This window comes from Eriocheir sinensis, chromosome 14 (genome assembly GCF_024679095.1).
Source record: "Eriocheir sinensis breed Jianghai 21 chromosome 14, ASM2467909v1, whole genome shotgun sequence".
In the NCBI taxonomy this organism is placed as follows: Eukaryota; Metazoa; Arthropoda; class Malacostraca; order Decapoda; family Varunidae; genus Eriocheir; species Eriocheir sinensis.
This window is the reverse complement of record NC_066522.1, coordinates 22,431,940-22,452,998: the sequence shown is the minus strand read 5'-3', so window position 1 is coordinate 22,452,998 and position 21,059 is coordinate 22,431,940. Positions and strand designations below refer to the sequence as shown.

The 21,059-nt window shown below is 44.6% G+C and overlaps 1 protein-coding gene and 1 long non-coding RNA gene across 2 annotated transcripts in view; one reads left to right on the top strand and one right to left on the bottom strand.

Annotated features, from left to right (window-relative positions):
* Positions 1-13,729, bottom strand: part of LOC126998663 (indian hedgehog protein-like) — a 100,484-nt gene extending 86,755 nt beyond the window's left edge. The window contains exon 1 of the mRNA XM_050860638.1: positions 12,970-13,729. Within this exon, the coding sequence (XP_050716595.1) occupies positions 12,970-13,323 (354 nt within the window). The 5' untranslated portion in view covers positions 13,324-13,729. The remainder of the gene's footprint in view (positions 1-12,969) is intronic.
* Positions 11,759-21,059, top strand: part of LOC126998667 (uncharacterized) — a 101,898-nt gene continuing 92,597 nt past the window's right edge. Inside the window, exon 1 of the long non-coding RNA XR_007752961.1 lies at positions 11,759-12,914. This is a non-coding gene — a long non-coding RNA (uncharacterized LOC126998667). The remainder of the gene's footprint in view (positions 12,915-21,059) is intronic.

The following is a 21,059-nucleotide window of genomic DNA, read 5'->3' as shown; positions in this document are numbered from 1 at the left end:
TAAAACCTCCGATGTATATTAATTCATCTTCCCTTTAACATTTCTTCACATCAAAACACACTCTAATTACTACAGTGGATATCCCTTTTATTATCTTTACGAATCCAATAAAACCTCCGATGTATATTAATTCATCTTCCCTTTAACATTTCTTCACATCAAAACACTCTGATTACTATAGTGGATATCCCTCTTATAAACTTTACGAATCCTATAAAACCTCCGATGTATATTCATTCATCTTCCCTTTAACATTTCTTCACATCAAAACACACTCTAATTGCTACAGTGGATATCCCTCTTATCAACTTTACGAATCCTATAAAAAAAACAGTTGACTAAACCGTCCTTCGTACATTTCTTCATTCCGTTTATTAATTTCACTTTCCTTTTAATCTTTCTTCATATCATAACCTTACTCGAACCTCCTTTGCTTTCTATCCTTCTCATTATTGATTTTTATTTATTTTCCTTAATATTCCTCCACATCACAACGCACTATGAACCTCTTTTGTGCTTTAACTAATTCCTCTTATTGATTTCATTCACTTTCTTTTTACATTCCTTCACATCGCAACACAGTAAGCCTCGTTTATTGATTTCACTCACTACCCTTTTGCTACCCTTCACATCGGTACACTCGAACAATCTCTTTCATGCCTGTCAGCGTCACCGTTGCATGGCCCCCCGCGGCTCTATTATCAAGGGATGAGTAAGTGGTGGAACTCACTCCCTCTGAGGTATATTAACGGGCTGATAATGATAGTAATAGTTGTAGTAGTAGAAGTAGTAGTAGTAGTAGTAGTAGTAGTAGTAGTGGTAATGCGAATAAGATCCCCACACACACACACACACTCACGCCTCACCCCCCACACCCAGCCACTCACTCCCACTCAACACCTCCCCACGTTAGTCACACGTTACAAATACACGCAGCAAATAACAAGCATTTCTTCCTCGCTTGTATCTTTCCTTGAGGTGAACAAAGCCTCTCTTCACCGCCGCCCCGCCACGCACAATCACGGTCGTCTGTAAGCACCGATAAGACCCCCTTTGAGAGCCGCTTGCCTGCCGCCCCTGTTATCACCGCCCCCGCCGCCCAGGCACAAACACAGATAGACAGATAGATAGATAGGCAAATTCATAGATAGATAGATACATTCAAAGGTAGATAGATAGATAATTTTAACTACACCCCAACCAGAAAAATATATATATATATAGCTACGCATTATATCGTTCAGTGGTCCAACAGAAAACGCGCACAGATAAATAGATAGATAAATATAATAGGTAGATAGATAGATAGATAGATAGATAGATGGATAGATAGATAGATAGATAGATAGATATTTTAATGACCACATATACCAAAGCAAGCAATACATAGGTACACATTATATCGCTTCATCGTACTTCACAAAACACACACACACACACACACACACACACACACACACACACACACACACACACACGCTCCGGATATAAATGGCTTAGGGTGGATTAATGCCTCCCTTTGATTCACGTTATCAAGCTTAGTAAAAGTGATGCTGCAGACTCAGCTCTCGTTATACTTGGATTGCCGCGAACTATAAAAGAACACGAGCGATACAAAGCTGTGTTATGGGCGTAGTTGTCCTATTGAGCGAGTAAATGGAAAATCTCTTGGTTGGGTGTTTTCAGTGTGTTTTATCTCCTAGTAACCCTGATAACCTTATTATGTTTCCTTAATAACGCTAGAGGTGGTGATAACCTTAAAATTTTCTTCTTTAATGAATGAATGAAGCGACAAGCTCAATGTTTCTCTCTTAAATCTATAGATAGTGATAACCTTCTAATGTTCTCCTCGTGATAACATCATAATCGGGCTTTGCTGAGCTTTGATGGAGCGGGAATTGCGAAACCTGTATCAACAATGAAAAAAAAATCACTTCTTTTTCCTGCTTCCTGAAAGAAGAGAGGGTGAGAGAAATATAGCGTGGGAGAGGAGGGTAAAGGCCTAGGAAAATAAAGAGAGGGAGAAACAGGATTAGGAGGTAAAAAGCTAGATATATATGTCAGTGTTTTTGGGCTAGGAAATTAAAAAGAGGGAGAGACAGGGTTAAGGAGGTAAGGGCTAGATATATTTGTCAGTGTTTTTGGGCTAGGAAATTAAAAAGAGGGAGAGACAGGGTTAGGGAGGTAAGGGCTAGAAATATTTCTCAGTATTTTTGGGCTAGGAAAGTAAAAAGAGGGAGAGACAGGGTTAGAAGGTAAAGGCTAGATATATTTGTCAGTGTTTTTGGACTAGGAAATTAAAAAGAGGGAGAGACAGGGTTAGGGAGGTAAGGGCTAGATATATTTGTCAGTGTTTTTGGCCTAAGAAAGTGAAGAGAGGGAGGGACAGGGTTAGGGATGTAAAAGCTAGTCATTGTTCCTGGCCTGTCATCCATCACCCACCACCCCCACCACCCCCACCACCCATCAACCATCAGTCCATCCGTCCGTGCATCGCCTCCACGCAGACCCCACCCCTTGGCCCCGCCCTAATGGGGACTAATGGCCGAGGATGAAGACGTGGCCCGGGACGCAAACTATTCAATTCGTGCGGCGTGGGAGGAGGATTGGAAGGCGTATAAGGCTCCAGATTGTACGCGACGCCAGACAGACAGACGCTATATAGAAGGCTTTGGGTGATTGGGGGGGAGGGGTTCACTAATATAGGGAAGGGTGGGGAAGTATTGAATGCAAGGGAAGGAAAGGGTGGGGAAGAAAGGAGGGGTTGGTTAAAGGAAGGGAGAGGAGAGAGGGTGTGACAAGGCAAAGAGAGGGGGGAGAAAGAGGGGGTGTGGGGGTATCGGGGTAGGAGGGCGGTTGGGGTCGCAAGTAAAGAGAGTAAGAGAGGGGAGTTGATGGAATGGGGAAGGGGGAGAGTGTGGTAAGGTGAGTGGGAGGGAAAGAGGGAGGGAGAGGTGATAGGGGAGTATTAGTAGGAGGAGGAAGATGTTCTGGGGTGGGGGAAGGATATGTCTGGAAGAAAAGGAAGGGGAAGAGAGGGGAATAGAACGATAGGGGAAGGGAGAGAAGAAAGACTATGGTAAGGTGAGGGGAAGGGGAAAGAGGAGGGAAGAGGTGAAGGGCTGAGAGAGGGGAGGAGAAAAGAACTGGGAAATGAGATTGTGGTGAGGGGAGGGGAAGGGGAAGAGAGAGGGGAGAGGTGGTAGTAGGGAGAAGAGTAAAAAGGGAGGAGGGGGTGCAAGTAAACCACTGCTATAAGAAGGGAGAGAGAGAGACAGGGGGAGAAGGGGGTGACGAAGGAGGAGGAGGAGGAGGAGGAGGAGGAGGAGGATAGGTCATTTAGAAGGGAGGGACAGCGCCATCACACGACTAAGGACAAACAAACACCTTGATTAACTCTTCCATCCATCCATTTACCTGCGATTCGTTGTTTTTGTGGCGTTTAGGCTTCATATAAGGCCGTGTGATCCTTTTTCAGGGGGTTCACTTTGTCTGTTGGTCTGGCGGTCTGTCTGTCTCTCTACCTGTCTGTCTGGCGGTCGGTCTTGCTCAGTATGATGTATTTTCTGTATCTCAGTATGGTCTAATTTCTATTCTTTGATTATGATAGAGTTTTGGTCTGGCGATCTGTCTGTCTCTCTGCCTGGCTGTCTGGCGTTCAGTCTTGCTCAGTATGATATATTTTCTTTATCTCAGTATGATCTAATTTCTATCTGTCAATATGCTGTTATGATTCAATTTCTATCTCTCTTTACACAGGATATCATTTCTGTCTCTCAATATAAATTCATTTCCCTTTCAACATGTTATAATTTCTGTCGTTCAACATGATGCAATTTCTTTTTCTCGACATGGTATATCTTATGTCTCTTTCAACTTGATGCAATTTCTGTTTGGCTGCCTGTCTGTCTGTCTGTGTCTCTCAGCATGTTATATTATTTCTACTTCCCTATTAAAGCACAAACCTCTGTCTATAGATTTTGATAACCTCATAGTGATAACCTTGTAATGTTCTCTTAATAAAACTACAGATTAATGAAGTTACATATAGTGATAACCTCGTAATGTTGTCTTAATAAAGCGCAGACATACTACCTCCCCCTTCAGTCTACCCCTCGGGACTCCCTATAACCAGGCTGGAGAGGGTAACAACTGCTGGTAAGGGCAAACTACTCGACACCTATCGTCCCATACCAGATTGTCTTACTCATTACATTGTATTTATCGATTTCTGATTAAAAGCTATCACATCCACAAACGCAAATGTATTCAATGAGACTTATCTTTAACATCTAATCAGTGATGCTCTTTCTGCGAAGGGAAAGGATGAGTCGACATTCCTAGGACTGCATTTCTCACCGTGTTCCGGGCTAACTGTCGCACATGTGAGAACACTCATCACCTCCCCGTCAATTTGCACGTCTCAGTGAGCAGCGGCGGGTGTGTCACGAGTCGGCACGCGCGCCAGGGAGCGTGTCACGTCTTACTTCCGGCCGGCGCGAGGCAAAGCGGGCTGCTCTTATTGCGAGGCTCGTAGTAGGAAAGGAGGAGGTTATGGTGGTGGTGGTGATGGTGGTGGTGGTGGTATAGTATGGTTCTTGCTGTGGCTCTTGTTGTGGTTTACGTGGTTGTTGATGTTGATGAAGGTAAAAATGGTTTATTAATTCATGCTTGTCAAAATTCCTATCATTGTTTTATTTCTATTTCCCTCATGGTGCTAGGTAGAGAGAACGTGGTGGTGGAGTTGTCAGCGCTGGTGTTGGAGGTGGTTGTGTTGTAGTGGTGGTGGTGTGGCTCTTGTAGTTGCTGTTGATGATGATGGTAGTAATAGTTTATCATTACTTGCTTGTCAAAATTACTGTATTTGTTTTACTTATATTTTGCTCCTCGTCTTTGTCGTTGTCTGTTTATATCCTCTAAATAACTTGAATGAATAAAACCTAATAACACCTGTTCTTTTTTTTTTCTTCCAGGTAAGTTGCCAGCACTGCCCTCCGCTGAACGTTCCTCGCTCAGTAAGTACAACCTCAAGCTGTTCATCCTATACATACACCTACTGCATGCAACCTTCCCTCGTTCTCTCTACTATTACATCCACTACCCCGCTCGCTTACACACAAACGTTGTCATTCGTGTCTCTCTTGTGCCTGTCGTTTACATTTTCATAGTAAACGTTCCGTAAGCTTCTAATTTTCATCACTAACTGATATCAAGGAGAAGGGAGGGAAGAGGAGGAAGGAAGGAGAGGGAGAGAGGGCATGGTAGTGGTTTTGGTGATGTTTGTGGTGAGAAATAAGTCGTAGGGAGGAGTCCAGGGAGGGGAGGTCTTAAAAGATAAATATCTTTCAATCCGGTTTAAAATTGAGATTTGTTGCCGCTCAGAAAGAAATGTATCACAGTCCTCTGGGAGTGCATTATGATAAGCGTTGAAAATAAAATACCCTCAAAGAAATGTAGGAAGTAAATAATCAGTTGTTTAGGAGGAAGATGTATTAAGAATGTTTATAAAATGAGCTTATTTAATAGAAACTTAACAATCATGGTATCAAAAGTAAATATTTGATTGTTTAAGAGGAAGAATTGAATGAACTGTTTTAAAATGAGGATATTCGATAGACACTTAACATTTGCAGAACTAATAAGAAATAATCAGTTGTTTAAGAGGAAGCTATGATAAGAATTGTTTTAAAGTGAGGTTATCAAATAGACACTTAACATATACAGGACTAAAAAGAAATAATCAGTTGTTGAAGAGGAAGCTCTAACAAGAATTACTGAAAATGAGGATATTGATTAGACACTTAACATTTACAGTATTAAAAGGAAACAGTCACTTGTTTAAGAGGAAGCCATAATAAGACGATTAAAAATTAGGATATTAAACACAGAAACAAAAAATAGGAGATACAGTATAAAAAAAAATAGCTATTTGTTTAGGAAGATATGAATAAATTGTTTTAACGTGAGGATATTCAGTGAAAAGAAACTCTGTATTTACCACAACAACAAGGGTTAGTTCCACTCGTAGAAAAGAATATATGTTCGAGCTATTTTAAAATCATTATATTCAATAACAAGAAACTTAATATTTACGGCATCAAAAAATATACCACGCTTCTCCGAGAATCCCTAAAACAAATGTGTATAATATTATCATCAATTGTCGAAGAGGAGGAACTCTGGAAACTATTTTAAGATAAACATGCAAAATTTTGGAGGTTTATCATATGTTTGGGAAGGCTTTTGTTTTTCCAACTGGAGGAATAATTTTGATGCTTCTCTGTTAAATCATTATATAAACCTTGAGAGTAAGTCACCTCTTGTTTAATATTAGCAAGCGTCAAAAATAGTAGTTATTCGCCAAGAGAAATTTCACGTTCGCTTTCCTGCATTTAATTCAGAAGTAACATCAGCAATAATATTATATAAGAGTAAACGTGGAAAATTAGATGTTATTCTCCTTAAAAAAACAAGAAAACTTTCCTTCTGTTCATTTAAAAGGAACACCATTAGCAATACAGATATATATTTAATAACATTAGGAAACGTGAAAAATTAATTACTCCCCTGAAAAATGTGAAAAAAAGTTGTTATTCACCTAAAAAGAAAACAAGAACTTCCTGTTATTAATTGCGGAGTAACATCATTATCAGTAAATATATAATAATAGGAAGAAACGTGATGAAGAATTAGCTATTCGCCTTAAAAAAAAAAAAAAAACACTCTTGCACTCAATTCCGACGTAACACCTTCAGCAACAGACATCACGGCGGGGAGTAGAGGAGGAGACAGGGCCGCTATATTCTACACACCCCATGGCATCCATTCCTATCTGGGGCCCTTAGGGGTGCCTGGAGGGGCGGCGCGGGGCCTCAGCCTGACAAAAGAGCATCGGAAGTAGCGGGATCGGCTTAGCGTGGCGGGGCGGCGGCCTGCTCGCTATCGGCAACACTCACACACTCGCCGCGGAGAGAAAAAAAGTCCGTGTGGAGTCCCCGCCGCCCCGCCAGCACGCCGCGGCTTAGACGGCATTAAGATAGCGCATCGGCACGGGACTGAGGACGTTTGTGCGGCGAGAGGAGTTCGGAAGCCGCTTTTATTAGGGTCTTGATGGGGCTCAGTGTTCGGGGGGGAGTGAGGGGACGGCAGAGAAGACGACGGCCAGGACGCAGCAATAGAGACAGCCACTAACGAATATACGATGCAAGAAGATCCCCCTTGAATGTTCTGGGAGCGTCACAGCAGCGCCAAGATTTGTATTGAGACCTGTGGCAGAGGCGAGATACTGTTGCTTTATGGTAAGGGACACACGAGTAAAAAAGTGAACATTGAAACAGCCTGGAAATTGCTCCTCCTCCTACGTATGAAGACAGATAGAGGATAGAGCAAAGACAAGAATGACCGGAGTAATTGTTTCGGAGCTGACTTGATATTTCCCTTCCACACATTGCAAGATTTAAAGTTACAGATAAAATGGGAAAAGTAAACATCGCTTGTCTACCTCCCATGAAGACAGACAGAGGAGGAGGAGGAAACAGCAAATAGAAGAATGCTCAAAGTAATTGTTTCAAAGCTGACTTGATACTTCCCTTCCACACATTGCAAGATTTAAAACTACAGATAATATAGGAACAGGAAACATCGCTCGTTCCCCTCCCATGAAGACAGATAGAGGGGGGAATGGACAGAGCAAAGACAAGAATCCCCAAAGTAATTGTTTCAGAGCTGACTTGATATTTCCCTTCCACGAACAGAAAGATTTAAAGCCACGCGGAATACAGGAGAAGGAAACATTGCTTGTCCCTCTCCCATTGAAGACAGAAAGAGTATATACCGAAGTAAAGAATGGGTAAAAACAATTGTTCCAGAGCTGCCTTCACACTCCCTTCCACACATTGAACAGATAATACAGGAAAAGGAAACATCGCTTGTCCCAGGAGGATGGCGAAGAGATGAATGGTGGGATTAGTTCTTCCAGATAAGTCTAAATATTTTTCCCCAACATTGAAAGAGTTTGTGGACTAAAAATATCTCCTGATGAGGGTGAGAGATATCAATGCAGCGCTCTGTCCATCCCTCCCTCCTTCGTCTTGTGTAATGCGTAGATGTCCTGTGCTGGCTTTTACACCGGCGCCGACCACTACCAACGCCACCGCCGCCGCAAACACCACCACCATCTCCACCGACACCACCGCCCCCATCAGCACTGCCGCCTCCTTCACCACCGCCACCACCACCGCCCCCATCGCCGCCTGGAGTGTTTTTCCTCGCCAAATTTCTCGGTGTTCTCAGTCAACAGCTGCGCGAAACAGTATCGTTTTGCAAATACTCAAGACGACCCTAAAAATTCCCTTCTCTGCTAATATTGGCCGAACATCTTTAAACACACATACGCACGCACGCACTCTCTCTCTCTCTCTCACACACACACACACACATGTAGTAGTAACGTATACCTAACTGCATTATCATTATTATTATTATTATTATTATTATTATTATTATTATTATTATTATTATTATTATTATTATTATTATTATTATTATTATTATTATTATTATTATTATTACCATAATCATTATCTTATTATTCACGTTTTCCTATGATAATAAAAGTAAAGATGACTATACAAGCTATTCAGTATCTCAAAATTTAGATCATAGATAGATAGATAGATAAACAGATAGATGGATAGATGAATAGATAAATAGATAGACAGATAGATAAATAAATACATAAATAGACAGTAAGATGGACAGATAGCCATGTTCATCACCTCCCCACACACAAACAAACACACCACCACAGCACAACACAACACAAGGCAACCAACCAAGCCTCCAAGAGAGGAAGGGAACCGGGAGTCACTTCGATCGAACCAATAAATTTTCCCTGCGTGGCGGAAGTCATTTGCTAGCGTGCCGTACAGCTTCCTAATAACAGTGTTCGTCCTCTCGGCGGCGTCACAGCCAGTTTGTCAGCGGCGGGCGAGGTGTGGCGGCGAGGGAAGGGCGTTAGGACAGGCGCCTCATGCACTCAGCCTCTTTTTGCCCGGTTCTTAAGCCTGTCTGCCTCTCGCTGCCGTGTTCTTTAACCTCTCGCGTCTGTGGTTAGTTTGTCCTCTCTCCCATACCAGTCTGCTGCCTCTTCTTCGCTATGCTTTGCCCTTCGTTATGATGCTTCTTACTCATTTTAAAAGTCATCTAGTCACCCTTAGTCTCCCCTCCAGTTGCCTTTCTCTTCTCTCTAATCAGTCTATCGCTGTCTCTCATTTTTGGTTAGGCTGTCTCTCTCTTTCTCTTTCATTCTCTCCCCTCATGAATTTAGCCCTCTCTCGTCCTAAGCCTTCCTTTTCCCCTCTCCATCTTCCCTTCGCCCCTTCCTCAACCTGTTTTAATCCCCTTTTGGTCTTTCTTTCTCTCCCCTTTCCAGCCTGTCTTTCTGTCTCCTCGCTTCATCCTAACTCTGATTCCCTTCTTTAACCTCTGTTCTTTCCAACCTGCCTCTCCTCTCTCTCCTCTTTAGCCAGCCTCCCTCTCTCCATTCTCCAGCCTTCCCTTCCTCTCCTTTTTCTTCCACATCCTTCCTGCCTCCACCACCTCCTCCTTTCCTTCCGTCCCTAATATAAGCTGAAGGGTTCTTGCATAGGGTCAGGTCAGGTCAGGTCACATTTTTACACTTTTACATTTTTCATCTCCAGAAAGACTTTGGAAATCATCAGTGTTATTGAGTGTTTCGCGGGGCGTTTCCCGGCTCTTATGTCTTATGCCTTGAGCTACGGGCTGGAAATGGGTGAAGGAATGTATCGATCTGGCTTGTTCTGGTTAATCTTCGTCTTTTTCGGTATGTGATTTTATGTTTTGTTTTCATATTGTTCTTTTTATTGCCTGTGGTTTATCATCTTGTATTTTTCTTCATCTTGCTCTTCTTGTTATTAGGTATTTCTGTTCCTCTTTTTCTTGTTTCTCATCCTGTTCTTCTACTTTTCATTCGTCCTCCTCCTTCTCCTTCTCATCTTCTCCTCTTCTTCCTCCTCCTCCTCTTCTTCCTTGTCCGTTTCCTTCTCAATCTTTCTCTCTCTCTTCATCATCATTTTCATCATCATTATCTACACCTTCCTCATTTCCTCCTCCTCCTCCTCCTCCTCCTCCTCAACAGATCCAGCGTTAGAAAATGAAGCGACTGACGGAATGAGTTATGCTACAAATATTTGATGGAGAGAGAGAGAGAGAGAGAGAGAGAGAGAGAGAGAGAGAGAGAGAGAGAGAGAGAGAGAGAGAGAGAGAGAGAGAGAGAGAGAGAGAAATGGCAAAGGTGTGCAGTGGATTGGCTACAATTTATGACCGTCGAACGCGGAATGAGAAACCGAATATCAGCATCGGAATATAAATGGCGTCTTTATTCTTTTATATACGAGAGAGAGAGAGAGAGAGAGAGAGAGAGAGAGAGAGAGAGAGAGAGAGAGAGAGAGAGAGAGAGAGAGAGAGAGAGAGAGAGAGATGATTGATTAATAGTTTTTCGTTCATATGATTTGATTTTCCACATTCTTGCAACTCTAGAGGCGATATTATTAACATTACCATTATATATGTATTTAAAAGTGACGTAGACGAACACAATTATCACCATTATTAATCCTTATTACTTCACTGTTCGATAAAGGCCTTTCCCAACGTCCTCCACAGCTCTTTCTGATGTTAGTGTATTCCATCCTGCTCCGGTAAAGGTTCTAGTGTCATCTCTCCACCTGGTTCATTGTTTCATCATTATCATCAGTTATTACTAATCCTCTGATGTATGAAGGCCTTTCCTAGCGTTTTCCACCTCCCTGTCTGATGTTAGTGTACTTAATCCAGCTCCTACAAAATTTCAAGTATCATCTCTCCACTTCGTCCTCTGTCTGACCTGACTTCTAGAATTCCCTGGTTGCCAATGCGTTACTCTGGCTGTCCAAGTGTTATCAGCTGCCTGCATGATTATAATATGACCACCTCTCTATGTGTCTGATTGTAGTACACTCCATCCTTCTCCGGCAAATATTCTAGTTTCATCTCTTCATCCAGTTCTCTCTCTGCCCTAACTTCTTGAATTCCCGGGTGGCCACTGTGTTCCTCCGACTGTCCACGTGTTATCAGCCGTATGTATAATAATATGACCTTCCAAAGACCACTTCCTCCTGATTCTGTCTAACTTGACTTCCACAATTCCCAGATCGCCACTCCATGACTCCAGCCCTCCAAGTGTTATCAGTCGTATATATGCATGATGATATGACCTGCCAAAGTCCACTTCACATTCTTGATCGACTGTTTCTTAATAAATGATTAAGGAGGAATGCGTTGAAATACTGTTGTCCACCTCCCCGGCGCGGCGGCACAAGAAACAGATAAGAGCGCTGGACTTTTGGTCAGCTGCTCTGGCAAAAAATAGATCTTATCTTATCTCGTGGAAGTTTCAATAACTACAAGTGTTGCAAGACTTTGTTGTGCTCCTGAAGTCATAAGTACTTCAGATATCGCATACAAAACACACACACACACACACACACACACACACACACACACACACACACACACACACACACACACACACACACACACACACACACACACACACACACACACACACACACACACACGTATTGATTTTTTTTATTGAATTGGATGAGGAGGTGGTGCGGGCAAGAGACATACCAACGTGACTTTAATGCTAAGTTGGATAAAAGTAGATATGGAGACAGTATAACACGGGTCTAATTCTCTAACTCTAATCCTGTATATTACAACTAGGTAAATACCACTAGGTAAATACACACAAAGGTATATATATTATTATTTTTCTTTTTTTTAGAGAGAGAGATTCATTCGCAGCTCAGTTCTACTCCTATTTCTTTGTCGTTAAATTTATAAGTTGTAGCTAATATCCTTTTAAAAAGACAAGATATCACTGACGGAATGGTCAGGAAAAACTTAGTACTATCTCATCACGCCTCGCAATTCTCGTGTTAATTCTGCTGTCACTGGAAATTTCCGAGCACTTCAAGCATCAAGATTTCCTCGGTTTCGTTTCCTAAAAGGCCACGTTTCTTTGCTCCTCTTCTCCCATTTTTATATTTTTCTTATTGGTCTTTTTTTCGTTTCTTTAACTTTGATTCTCCTCATCTCCATCTTCTCCAGGTCCTCATCATCCTCTTTCTCCTCTCTGCCTTGTCATCTTTCTCCTCCTTCTCCTCCCCGTCTTCCCCACAGATAAGCTGCGATAAGCGTTATCAGGACGGCGGGTGTTTATTGCTTGCGGCAAAAACTGCAGTGAGTCACCTTAGTTCAGTGGTCATCTTATCGTTACCTAAACCTGCGAGCCCTCGCCTCGGCCCCCGTCACCCCCGCTACGTGCAGTGTTAGTCAAGTTCTACAGTATAACCGCTGGACTGGTGAATAAGGTGACAAACCAAAACTGTTTTCGCACTTAGAAGTTGGCCTGAACACAGCTTGGGTCTGGAGGCTGAGTTGGTAATCCTGGACAGGGAGAGGAAGGAAATGGATTGATTCACGGAAGAAACATAATTTTGATACGAGCGAAACAGAGTGATTGCGTGAGTCAAGGGGACTTGTTGCTCGCCGCTACGTGAGGAGTGTGTGGCGGCAGGGGAGCAGCGTGTCTGCGGGAACAACTTGTTGCTGCCGCCGTGACCGCCGGGCACGTGCTGCCTGGCATGAAGCCTCCCCTTCCCGGCCCTTCCGACGCCGCTGCCTCCCACACGGAAGATAAGATTACGTCCTCCCGCGACCCCCCTGCCAGTTTATCTTTCAGTTTTACGCAGATAATGCGTCTAGCCGAGGTGTGAGGTGTTTCACTGGAGGTGTGAGGAGCCCGGGCGGCTGCGGGGTGAGGCGCCTCGTCCGGGATGACGAAGGTAAGTTCCGTGGCGGCCGCCGCGGCTTAGGGCGACACAGCAGCGTGGCACTCACCTGTGTCATGACTCTGTCGGCGCCGGTGCCCTCCTCGTCCTTGAAGATGATGTCCGAGTTGTAGTTCGGCACGAGGTCCTGAAACCTCGGGTCGTCCCTCGTGATGGCGCCCTCCGTAAGGCCCGAGGCGCCCAGGGTTTTCTCCGACACGTTGGGGACATGTTGCTTGAACACCAGCGGCCGCAGCTTCCTCGGGGAACGGCGGCGACCCCCGCCGCGGCCGGGGCCGCAGCACTGCACAAAGGACCCGCTCAGGAGGGTCAAGACTATCAAACACGTGTACACCTGCCGCCCCCTTCCCAGCAGGGGTCGCGGCCCCCACCAGTGGCCCCGCGCGCGGGCGCCGTGATCCATGGCGGCGGGCCTGCTCGCTCACTCACTGGTCAGCTCAGGTCAGGTCGCGGGTGACCTGGCCCACTCATGGCACACACTCGCCGCTCACCAAAACACTGACGACACAGCCGCCGCAGCCTTGGGGCGGGGAGCGCGGGGCGGGGCCTGACGGGGCGGGGCGGAGCCGGCCCCCACTCCCGGCCAATCGCGGCCCCAACCCCGCCCACTAGTGCCCTCGCCGTGCCCTGCCCCTCCCACGGCCCTCTGCCCGCTGCCCGCACACCTGTCAGTCCGCCTCTCCCGCACACACCTGTCCTCCCGCCTCCCCGACGCGCCGCTGTCGCCTCGCCTCCCCGCCCTGCTTGTCCCTGTCGTCCCCTATTTACCGACACCCTCCTGTCCTCCTGTCCCCCTGCACGCCCCCACACGCCTGACCTGCGCCACCCAGCCACGCCTGTCTTCCTGCACCGTGCCTGCCAGCCCGCCGCCCTCACACACACGCTGCCTTTCCTTGCACACTCAACCAACAATCTCCCCACAAGCACTCGACCTTTGAACACAATATTGCGCATCCTCTCCTTCCTTTCACATCTGCTCCTATCTGCACACACACACACACACACACACACACACACACACACACACACACACACACACACACACACACACACACACACACACACACACACACACACACACACACACACACACACACACGCACACGCACACACACATACACACACACACACACGCACACACCTTTCCGTACAGGGTCAAGAGCGCAAATCCTTTGTTTCCCTCAACCTACTCGTCTCTTCCTCCTTTCTCTCTTTTTTCCACCATTTCTCCTCTACTCCATCACACCTCTCCGCCTTTTTATCCGTATCCACCAACCACCCTTCCGTCCCCGCCTCCACCTGCATCACACAGCTGTCCTCCATCCTTTTAAATCCCTCCGCAATACTCCTTCCCTTCCTATCTTTTATATCTAGCTTCACCCCTCACCCCTCCCGCGTCCTCCCAGCGCAAGACTCTCTCCTCAGCTCATCACTATCCTGTCCAACTTTCTAATGCAGGAGTTAAACAGTATTTTCACCCTTTTGATCCCCTTGCCTTATCAAAAACGAATCCACCTGTCACACATGTTTTCCTCCCTTATACAGTACACGTTTTCTTTTCCTGCTAAACCGTTAATCTATTCCTTATATTTTTTCGGTCTTTATTTGCTCCACGTCTTAGGCTTGAAGGTCCTCCGTATTCGTGTTCTTCTCATCCTTATGCTTTTGTTAAGTGAGAGGATTGTGGGAGTAACTTTTTTTCTCCTTTATCCTTTTCACTTTTAGGTACATCGACGTTTTTTTTTTTGTCTTTATTTTCTCCATGTCTTAGGCTTAAAGGTCCTCCGTATTCGTGTTATTCTCGTCCTTATGCTTTTGTTAAGTGAGAGGATTGTGGGAGTAACTTTTTTTCTCCTTTATCCTTTTCACTTTTAGGTACATCGACGGGTTTTTTTTTGTCTTTATTTTCTCCATGTCTTAGGCTTAAAGGTCCTCCGTATTCGTGTTATTCTCATCCTTATGCTTTTGTTAAGTGAGAGGATTGTGCGGGTAACCTTTTTTTCTTTATCGTTTTCCCTGTTAAGTACATCGACGTATTTTCCTGTTGTCTCAGATTTATTGATTTTGTTGTGGTTAGTTGGGTCGCTCTTAATTATGATGCTGATGATGATGCTGATATTGCTGATGTTATTTTTGTTCTTGTCGCTCCAATTTTTCTTTTTATTATCTGTCATTATCATTATTATCATTATTTTTGCTTTATTACTTCCATTATCATAGTCACTCATCATCATCACCACCACCACCATCCTTACCCTCATCATCATTATATTAATCATCATTTGTAACCTTTTGATGTAATGGTCAGACTCCAGATCAGGGCGGGAAGAGCTGAGTTTCGCATTCCACACCATTCAGCCTAGAGTCGTGTACTTCCTATTGTTTTAGTCTTGCTACATGATTTAGACTAATGCAGAGACAGCTGAACCCTCTCGACATTATACTAAAAGCCCTGCACCTCTCGCCATCTGGTATTCAGCTATATATTTCCGTAAAAGCGATGACCCAGTGCAAGGGAGCATGTCGCAGGGGTCATCGCGCGGGCGTGGAGAGGTGACGAGCCTGGAATGCGAGTGTGAACATAAATCTTCACGCAGAGTCTCCAGGCGCTGCATGCAAGAGGATACACACAGTTATAATTTCCCTTGTGTCCGGAGCTCGCCTTCACGTCCGCCCGTCTGAGGGAAGACTCGTGGAAGAAGAGAATGGTAGCTTAATGTTGTCTTTCTGTTCCTATAGTTTTCACACAATCACATACATACATACATACATACATACATACATACATACAGGCAGGCAGGCAGGCAGACAGACAGATGTACAGACGGACAGACAGACAACCTTATTCAGTAGTGCAACAAATTAATTCACTGTCCCATATGGTCGACGAAGGATCTGTGTGTGTGTGTGTGTGTGTGTGTGTGTGTGTGTGTGTGCGTGTGAGGCAATAGGGTTAAGTGTGTTAGCGTGACAGGTGGAGGTGAAAGGAGTCAGATGGTGGTGGTGGTGGTGCATGTGGTGGTGGTGGTGGTGGTAGTGGTCGTTCTGGTGTGGTAACAATTTATTAGAGAGATAGAAAGATAGATACAGAGATATAGAGAGAAAGAGAAAGAGAATTAATTACCAGCCTTGCCCAATACTGAACCTCAACATGGCCAGATAATTTGCTGCACTTTTATATTTTTTTTTTCCACCCTCCTCGGTAGGCCAGACATACGAGACGCTTATTACAGGGGCAGGGAAGGCAGCGCGGACTTAAACAAAACGCATAATCATAATATTCGGCAGAAATTAAATCCTCGGCCCAGATAAAACATAAGGAATGCAATCCTTGGGCCGCGCAATTTTGGGGTGAAAGCTGACAGACAAATTGCATCTGGCAGAATATATATATTTTTTCTCTTTAAAGGGAATACATGCAAAGTTCTGAATTCCTGATGTGAAAGTTACACAAGACAGCCTCTGAACTCTACTCCACTTCATTTTCATACTGTCCAACATCCTAATGCAAGAGTTAACTAGTGTGTCCATTCTTTCATCATTTTGTTGGGTTGTCTTCTACTTTATAATCTGTATTCAGACATCCAGACAGCAGTACAGACTCTGAAATCCACGCCACCTCAGCTTCATACTGTCCAACTCCCTAATGCAAAAATTAATTAGTGCTTTCATTCCCTCATTCCTTTATTTGTCCATCTTCTACTTTGAACAAAATTCTTGACACCTGCATATTCTCTTATTGTCCAGCTCCCTAATGCAAAAGTTAACTATAGTCTGTTTCATTTCATCTGTCCACCAACAAAGCGGGAATTTTGATGGATGTGGCACCTGCACATCTGTAGTTCGTGAATACGTGAAAATAAACTGTTTTGATAGACATTCAAGCTTATTTTTCACTAATATAATTGAATGTTTATGTATACAAAAAACATTTCAGTCGTTTGCATCGATAATCTAACATACAAGCACACGAAAAGACAGCTTGTATCAGGTAATATAGTCACGTCATGCCCGAACGATCTATGTTTTTTTAAATTCATTGATTGATAGCTCATTTCAGGTATATTAGAAGATATCTGGCTCTACAAGTTCAAATAAAGGGTATCTTAATAATTTACTGGATGTAAATAACGATTAATATTCAAAATAACATGAAATAGTAAATAATAACTGTTGAATGCGATGGTAGGCTATTTAGGATATTAGGCTACCCATGTTAGTTCCTTGCAACACATCAAAATTCCGTATGACAGACGGAATGAAACGGACTATAGTGCCTTCATTTTCTCAGCCCTTCATTTGTCTATCTTTCACTTTATTGCTTTTTACCATTCGCCCTCTCGTCCCTTCTCCTTCTCCCCTCACCCGCGACCCTCCTCTCTCTTCGCCCACGTACCACTCGGAAAAAGGACGTTCGTGTCGAGGAATTTATTAAAGCATCGTCAAGGTTGGTTAAAAGCTTTGGAAGTCGCATGCAGTGCCCGGCCCATGCATACACTGTGTCCGCCCTGCCCATGCATCCTGCCCTTCTCACTCTCCTCCCCTCCACGTCCATTTGCTAGCCTTTCTCCGTCTATCTTTCCATCTCTCTGTACACCTTTCTATATCATCTTTACTAGTCTATCCTTACCCTTTCCTAGTCTTTTCTACCACCCCACCTGTATCTCTATCTACTTCATATCTTTCTACATTTTTCTCTCCTCACCTCTTACTAATTCTCTCAGCCTATCTGTCTCTATTCATCTGTCTATATCCTTCTCTACATCAGTTTTCCCGTCTGTCCTATTCTGCCATTTGTGTGTTTTCAACCTTAAGGACAGAACAGCGCTCACTTGGTCTCTTCTCTCGTCCTCTCAGCCTTCCTGTCTATCCATCTATCCCTCTAACCACCTGTTTATATCTTTCTCTACACCTCTCCTTTCTCTACACCTCTCCTACTCTGCCACATGTCTGCCTTCAGCTGTAGGACACAAGAGCAACACCTGCCTTACCTAACCTAACCTTACCTAACCTCACCTTACCCCACTCCAGTTCTCTCAGCCTTTCTATCTATGTATCTGTCTCTCTAACCACCTGTCTATATCTACACCTGTCTTACTCTACCACATGTCTGCCTTCAGCAATAGGACACAAGAGCAACACCCGCCTAACCTAACCTAACATTACCCAATCACACCTTACCCCTCTCCAGTCCTCTCAGCCTTTCTATCTATGTATCTGTCTCTCTCCCCACCTGTCTATATCTTTCTCTACACCTATCTTACTCTATCACATGTCTGCCTTCAGCTATAGGACACAAGAGCAACACCCGCCTAACCTAACCTAACCTTATCTATCTCACCTTACCCCACTCCAGTTCTCTCAGCCTTTCTCTCTAACCTTTCTCTCTAACCACCTGTCTATATCTACACCTGTCCTACTCTACCACATGTCTGCCTTCAGCTATAGGACACAAGAGCAACACCCGCCTTACCTAAACTAACCTTACCTAACCTCGTCTTACCCTACTCCAGTTCTCTCAGCCTTTCTCTATATGTATCTGTCTCTCTAACCACCTGTATATATCTATCTCTACACCTCCCCCTCTCTGCCACATGCCTGTCTTAAGGTATAGTACAGACCGACACCCGACACCTAATCTAACCTTACCTCACCTCACCTCACTTCACGTCTCTCCAGTCCCCTCAGCCTCTCTATCTTTCTATATCCATCTATCTCTCAAACCACCTATCTACATCTTTCTCTACACCTACCCCACTCTGCCACATGCCTGCCTCAAGTTAGCAGCACCCGCCTAACCCAACCTCACCTCACCTCGCCTCTCTTCAGCCCTCTCAGCCTCTCTATTACCGCTGGCCGCCTCTGTTTGTGCTCCCGAGTCTCGTGTTTGCCCTGCGTCCCCCCCAGCGCCGGGAACACGTCGCCAGCATTCATGACTGGGCAGGGACGCGCGGCAGCCATTCATGGGCGGCCCGGCAGTTTGGACAGCGTGAGGTCGGCGAGTCTCTGCGGCGTTGTCTTGGAGGCGGCGTGTTTGCGGGTCAATCGTGGCTTTTGTTCGCGCAAGACTGAAGAGAAAGAGGGAGGGTTCGGGAGGAGGAACAAGGAGGGAAGGGAATAGGAGAGGAAAGAACGGTTAGGGGGAGGGATGAATGGGGAGGAAGGGTTCGGAGGGGTGAGGGGAGAGAGTAGGGGAGAAAAGAAAGGTAAGGAGAGGAACGGGTGGGGAAGGGAGAAGGGTTAGGGAGAGGAATGGATGGGGAGGAGAGGGTAAGGAGAGGTGAAGGGGGGAGAGGAAAGAAGAGAGAGGGAGAAATGGAGAAAGGAGTGGTTGGTCGGGGAGTGAGTGAGGAAGATTGAGGTGAAGGAGAGGGAAGGATGGAAAACTCCCTTCCTCTCTCTCCTTTCTTTTCTTCTCCCTTTTTCCCTCATCGCCACATCCATCCCTCCCTCCCCATTCGTCCATCCTTACTCCATCCTTCCCCATCCCTCTTTCCTTTCATCCAAATCCCTTTACCCATTCCCTCTCCTCCTCCTTCTATCCCACTCCTCCCCATCCCTTTATCCCTCTCTCCTCACCTCTCTTCCCCCCTCCCCATCTTTCTTTACCTCTCTCCCCATCTCTCATTCCTTTACCCATACCCTCTCTATCCCCACCTCATCCCTCTTTACCTCCCTCCCTCCTCCCCATCCCTTCTCCCCCATCCCCGCCAGCCAAGGTTTACTCAGCGCTGTAAACTCCCTGCAGCGTACTGGCAAGTTTACTCACACGCGTTCCCTCCTGACGATGTTCATCTGTTTCATCTCCCCGTGCACGTGGCTTTCTTTACCTTCTCTGTTTTTTTAATTTTTTTATTTAATTTCATTCGTCTTTCTATCATGTAACTATTTGGGGATATTTCTGTTCGCGTTTTCTCCTCTCGTTTCTTTTTCTTATCTTATGGCTGTTATCTTCTTTATATTTTTATTTCATGTCTTTCCTTTCCTGATGGTTTTTTTTATTGGATATTTCTGTCAATGACGATTTTTTTTCTCTCGTTTATTTTTCTTCCGTTATGGCTGTTACCTTCGCTCTTTCCATTGTATTTCGTTCGGCATTAATGTTTTTTTTTTGGGGGGGTAAGGGGGGGTATGTTTTTTTTTGTTTCTCTCTCTCTCTCTCTCTCTCTCTCTCTCTCTCTCTCTCTCTCTCTCTCTCTCTCTCTCTCTCTCTCTCTCTCTCTCTCTCTCTCTCTCTCTCTCTCTCTCTCTCTCTCTCTCTCTCTCTCTCTCTCTCTCTCTCTCTCTCTCTCTCTCTCTCTCTCTCTCTCTCTCTCTCTCTCTCTTGTTACATGCCTTCTGTTTCCTATTCCTTCTTTGCTATGTTTTTAATTTCCTGTTTCATATTGTGTTTCTTTTTATATTAACATTCCCGTTATTTTTTTATGTCGCCTTTAGTTATTTTCGATAAAAAACAAGACCAATGTAAGGAATAATAATAAAAATGAGGAGAAAAGAAAAGGAGAAAAAAAATAATCAGAAAGAAAAGAGAAGGAATAATTAATTAACGGAATAAGAAAGAAGGGAAACGTTGCCGTGTGTATGTGTGTGTGTGTGTGTGTGTGTGTGTGTGTGTGTGTGTGTGTGTGTGTGTGTGTGTGTGCCGGGGGAATCGTGAGCTAAAAGGGGAAGGGGGAGGAAGCAAATACAAATAAAAATAAGAAGAATAAGAATACAAGAGAATATTATGAAAAGAAAGAAAAAGTGAGAGGAAGAAAAGGAATAATAAAAAATAAATAAAACAGAATAATAAGGGAAACATAACCATGTGTGTGTGTGTGTGTGTGTGTGTGTGTGTGTGTGTGTGTGTGTGTGTGTGTGTGTGTGTGTGTGTGTGTGTGTGCCGGGGTCGTGAGCTGAGGGGGGAGGGGGGCAGAGAGGGGGGAGGGGTAGGTTGAGCGGGACAGGCCAAGATGTTATCAGTGGCGGTGGCCTGTGATTACAAGTCGTTGAAGACCCACCTGCCCACCTTGCTCTCTCTCTCTCGTCCTTATCTTTCTCCTTCTCCATTTTTTTTCTTGTCTTTTCGTCATTTTCTCTTTTCTCTCCCACTTTCAGCCATTTTTCTGCTAGTCACTCCATCCCCCTCTTCCTCCTCCT